Source organism: Gekko japonicus, unplaced genomic scaffold (genome assembly GCF_001447785.1).
Source record: "Gekko japonicus isolate JY-2015 unplaced genomic scaffold, Gekko_japonicus_V1.1 scaffold553, whole genome shotgun sequence".
NCBI classification, from domain to species: Eukaryota; Metazoa; Chordata; class Lepidosauria; order Squamata; family Gekkonidae; genus Gekko; species Gekko japonicus.
Genome location: NW_015172568.1, coordinates 997,347 through 1,002,532, shown reverse-complemented (window position 1 = coordinate 1,002,532; position 5,186 = coordinate 997,347). Strand labels below are relative to the sequence as shown.

Sequence of the window (5,186 nt, the reverse complement as noted above, 5' to 3'; positions counted from 1 at the left end):
ACTTACCTCATTAGCTCTTTTAATTATTTTGTCATCTATGTCTGTGATCCCCATCACCATGACTACTTCCTTTCCAAATATCTTGGTTATTATCCTTCGAATAATATCAAACTTAACATAAGAGCTGGAAAAAAGGGCACATATGTTACAGGAAACATAAAAGTCATCATGGCACATCAAAGTGCTACAAACCTGCAATTATCAGTCTCTTTGGATGCTGGGAATAGTAACCTGCATGCAGTAATATATCCCAAAAGTCTTGCAGCAGTGTAAATATTTGATTTGCTGTGAGTTCTATGGATGAGAGATCACTTCAGCAAATGCACATAGTATTGACCTAAATCGGTACATTATTTAATACTTTTCTGTACACACACATGTATGGATAGTGTGAACAGTGAGGTAATTAATCACTAAGCATCCAGGAAGAAAATATTCTACATTTGGGTATCATAGCCACAAACTGAAGTTCAGGCAAACAAAATTGTATATGGCAAATCTTCAGCCACGTGTTGCTTCAGATATCCACCCCACACACCCCCGAGGCGATCACAGGCCGGAAATGGGAGAAAACTGTAATTTCCCCCATTTGATTTTTTAGTTCATGTACTAATGCCAATACTGCTTGTATTTATTTTATAGTTTTAATGTTTTTACTATGTTGTATATCACCCAGAGCCCTACGATAGTAGGGACTGGGCGGTTCATAAATGTAATATAATAAATCATTTTTTACTCAGACAATCCATAAAGATGCTTCTGAATAAAAGGTGTGAACTTCATATTCATATTGCAAGCCACCCAGCAATGCTCCTTGCCAGGAACTGTACCGGGTCCTTTGGCCACAGTCACCTCTGTTGAATGCAGGAGTACTCAGACGCACTCATGTGCTTGCAGAGGGGTCATCTTGCCATGGCATAATCAAAGGAAGAGGCTTTTACATCTGATTCAATAAGGCGCTTTTTGAACACTGCTCTCAGTTATACAGTCCGGCTAAGCAATCAGATTCAGTTCAAGACGGCTGGGGAGTCAGACTATTCTCCACAGACATAACAGAAAGAACATGATTAACGTTTTTTAAAATGTAAACCAGTCATTCCACAAGGGAGAGTGCAACCCATGGCCTGATCTTCACTCATCACAGCAAAAGGGAAGCGAAGTAATATCTATAAACGATCTGTTGCTATGTTTTGTAGCTTTTAAAATTTCCTCTTTGCAAACCAGTTCAGCAAGCCAGATCACAGGGGGAGGACAGCAAGTGTTGTACTAACCTGAACTCTGTCTCTTTTTCTACTAACTTGGTGTTTAACACTCTGCTGATACCTGAAATCTGTACACCTCCCAACTGTACATCTTCCTTTTCATTATCTACACAGGGTTGGAAACAGTCAGTGAAATGAATGTTGACCTTTTCTGTGTTCCCCTTTTCTGATGTCAGAGAAAGAGGTGAGATTTCACCCTTTTCCCAAATACAAGCTCCCCTACCCAAATGGTTGTTAGTACACAAAAATCCCATGATTCTATTTTCTAGGGTTTGGAAAGGACTGCTGGGGGAAGGGAACATGGCCAAGGTCACCACCTTCTGCTGATGGTACTCAGGGTCCAACCTACAGGTTGCTTATGTGTACTGGAACACATTTTGGGTTTCCCTTGCTCCTGCCAGCTCTACCCATCTGGGTTTGATCAGCGGCAAGTACATAAAAGTCCATAAGAGCTTCTAAAGCCACTTAAGAACTGCAGTACAGCAGCAAACACACTAGAGTGTTGGATTTAGATGTGGGGGAAATTCAGAATCTTAGCAACACATTTCACCATGTGGTCTTGAGCAAGTTGCCTTAGGGCAGCTTTTGTAAAAAAAAATTAAAACAATGAAAATTATTGGCATTAAATCAACAGCAGGCATAAAAATAAAAGTGCAGCGGCAGCAACAAATAGTTAACTGAAAAGAGCAAAAGCATTAGGTAATAAGTAAACATCAACAAAGTCAAAGTAGCAGGATACTGAACAGAACATAAGTAGCAGTGATACAGAATATATAAAAGCCAGGATGAATAAGAAAGGTCTCAAGGTGCACCCAAAACTGAACAAGCTCAGCACCAGTCAGATGCAGAGTGAGCATTCTGCAACCAAAGTGCAACAACAGCAGAGGTCCCATTCTCCCGTGACCTTATTTCAAATAGGTGGAGCACAGAGAACAAAGTTCGGCTCCCAACTCTTTGGAGAAAGAGTCGGATACAATTATAATGGAAAAAAAACATGTGTCACAAAGACCCTAGTGGGTTAGAAAAGAAAAAGACTGTGCTTCTTTCTCTCCTCATGCCTTAAGATCTGAGACAGCTGCACTAGGAAGAGATAAAGGACAGTCCAAAGTTACAGCTAAGAACGTTTTTGCTTGGGAAGATCCAGCAGAAAGACTGTTCTTGACTTTTTGACTGAGGTCAGCGTGAGCCATTATAGTCTGGATCTCAGGGAAGTACTTTCTCCCAGTCAGTTTCCCACCTTCTCTACATCTCGCTTGGGTGCACTGAACTAGATTTACGGCTCATCCTGCAGACATCGCACAGACTACACTTCACTTACACGATCTGAAATAGTGAGCAGTGACTCATGAAAGCTCATACCCTGCCACATATTTTGTTAGTCTTTAAGGTGCTACAGGACTCTTTTTTCTACTTCGCTTACGGTCACTCTTATGTGCTTGACAGAGCATATTTGAAATAATACCATTAACCACCGCTAATATGCACATAATCCAATGCTGGCTTGCAGAAAGCAGTCTTCAGTATAAGTAAATAAAATCTAAACTCACCAAGCATGCCCAAGGTGTGCATGATCATACACTGTTGGCCCACAGCTGTACCTGTGAACAAGATTGAGATCTATTGAGAAAGTCACAGAGATAACTTTGCTTTCAGTCACACGACATGAAGCACAATTTTAAAAGGCTCATCAACCGCTCTGCCAGCTGGATGAGTGGAATGAAATGGATGTTGGTGCTGTGACTTGCTAAGGAAACATCCAAATGTGGGGGGGAGGGTATACCAAAATTGGGAAGACAAGCACTGCAAATTTGCTGGTTCAAACCTTAAAATGGGAGATCAGCACCAAACTCGTGGCCCTTTCTTACATGCCCAGGGAAATGCCGATCACCACTTTGGGGTCAGGAAGCAATTTTCTCCAGGCCAGTTTGGCCAAGGAGCCTGGAGGGTTTTTTGTCATCTTCTGGGGGTGTGGGAGGGGAAGGTATCCAACTCTATGATTCTAAACAAGGGATCAGGTCAGGGGACGCGGAGTTAAAACCAGGACCTATGCAGAACACTATGGCCTCCAGCTTCAGAGACCTCTTCAGGCCAAGCAAGGATTCCTCAAATCAGGCTTTTTGATACACAAGCAGCAACACAGTCCTGGAGTGAACCTTCAACCTGGAGTATGTCCTTGCCTGACCATCAGAACAGAACTCCCTGGATCAAAGCCATCAGGCATTCTGCTTCCTCTAGCTTTGCCCATCCCCAAAGCTCAATCCTTGACACATTTTTCCAATTCATCCTTGCTGTCATTTGCCACTTACTCAGGCCTGAGGTTGTGCCCATACTGCTGTAGCCCTGATCTGCTTACAATTTACTACATGTTTCTCCGGAGGAGATCGCGGACCCTAGCTAGAGCGATTATTCTGCAGAATCCTTCTAATTCCCTGCTGCTTCTTTCCTACTCTGCAGGCTTAGCAATAACGCTGCGATGCAACTTCAGGGCTAAATAAAGTGGCAGTCCATCTGGCAGCTCTGAGAGCGAGTCAAGAACTGGCAGACGGGTTAAGGAGCAAGCCCTGGAACCAGACAGCCTAATCTACAGCACAATCCCAAGCAAAGTGGCATATGTCTTACACTTTGAAGGGTGTAACTCTGCTAAGGTTGCCATATCCAGGCTGGGAAACTCCTGAAGATTTGGGAAATGGAGTCTGTGGAGGACAGGGACCTCAGTGGGGTATAATGCCATAGAATCCACCCTCCAAATTATCCATTTTCTCCAGGGCAACTGATCTCTGTAGTCTGGAGATGAGTTGTAATTCCAGGGGGGCCCCAGGTGTGCGTGCACACAAAAATGTATGCCTTGAATAAAGCTCTGTTGCCAGGCCCCCCCCCCCCCCGCCCATTATTCTTTCTCCACACGAGGTGAAGTTATGCCGACCGGTTTGCTGCCTGCAGTGTTACAAAAGCAGAGAAGCCGGGTGCGGAGATGCCAACCCGAGCCCACAGTTTCCTAAACAGTCTACCAAGTCACCACATCCGCGTTGCCCAGGATGAGCGGCTCCTTGCTTCTGCTCAGGCTGTTGTAGGTCTGGATGCCGGTGTCACAGCCCGCGGGCTTGACCCACTTCGTCCCGCCCTCGGAGAGCGCAGAGCACCACCTCCTCCGGGGAGCCTGGCCCGGCGGCCCCCGCTGGCCTCCAGCGGCCGCGGCACAACTCGGCCTCCTGCAGCGCTTCAGCCACCGCAAAGCGGCGGGTCTCGCACAGCCGCCCCAGGAAAGCCACGGAGCGCCCAACATGCCGTTTGCAATGCAGCCGGACGCCCCCGCCGCTCTTGCAGAAATGGCTACTCCAGCATCAGCTGCTCAGCAACGCACCAGACGCGTGGCCAGGGGGTGGTGTCAGAGCCCCGGCAGGCTCCTCCTTCTCTCCCCCAGGAGGGAGGCGCTGTGTGAGCAGTGTAGCTGCCGGCAGGAAGGAGGGAGGGAGGTCCAGACAACCCTCTCCGGCTGTAGCGCACAACAGTCGCCGCCTGTGCGCCTACTGCGGAGAGCGGTAGCTACAGCCAGAAACCAGCAGGAAAAGGAGGAGCTTTCGGAGCTCTTTGGCTGAGGGGGGGTAGGAGAAGGCGGAGGGGAGGATGGGTGGGTGATTCTAGCTGTCAGAAAATGCTTCGGGTACCGCGGCTTTTTGCAGTTTTCTCTTTTTCTTCCCCACTTTCCCATTGGCCTTGTAGGTTTTCACCGTCTTGGTGTAATAGATTTAGTTGTCCTTAATTAGCGGCTGAATCTTATACGCGGTGCCTTAAGGAAGAAACATCCAAGAGAATTTACTTCCTGGTAAATTGTCCAAAGACAAGTTTTTATTTTGCTAACTCGGAGTATTCTGGTTTCACTTGTGAATAAAGGAAAACAATGATGTTGTGTATTTAAATATTATA

At 46.1% G+C, this 5,186-nt stretch overlaps 1 protein-coding gene across 1 annotated transcript; it reads right to left on the bottom strand.

Annotated features, from left to right (window-relative positions):
• Positions 1 to 6: 6 nt before the first annotated feature.
• On the bottom strand, positions 7 to 4,609 carry LOC107118931 (cysteine--tRNA ligase, mitochondrial-like; the record flags this gene model as incomplete). Its single annotated transcript, XM_015421335.1, has 3 exons — positions 4,271 to 4,609; positions 2,810 to 2,860; positions 7 to 124 (listed from the first exon to the last, which is right to left on the bottom strand). Coding segments are annotated over exons 1-3 (444 nt in total), but the record flags the coding sequence as incomplete, so codon positions are not given.
• Between the last annotated feature and the right edge of the window lie 577 nt (positions 4,610 to 5,186).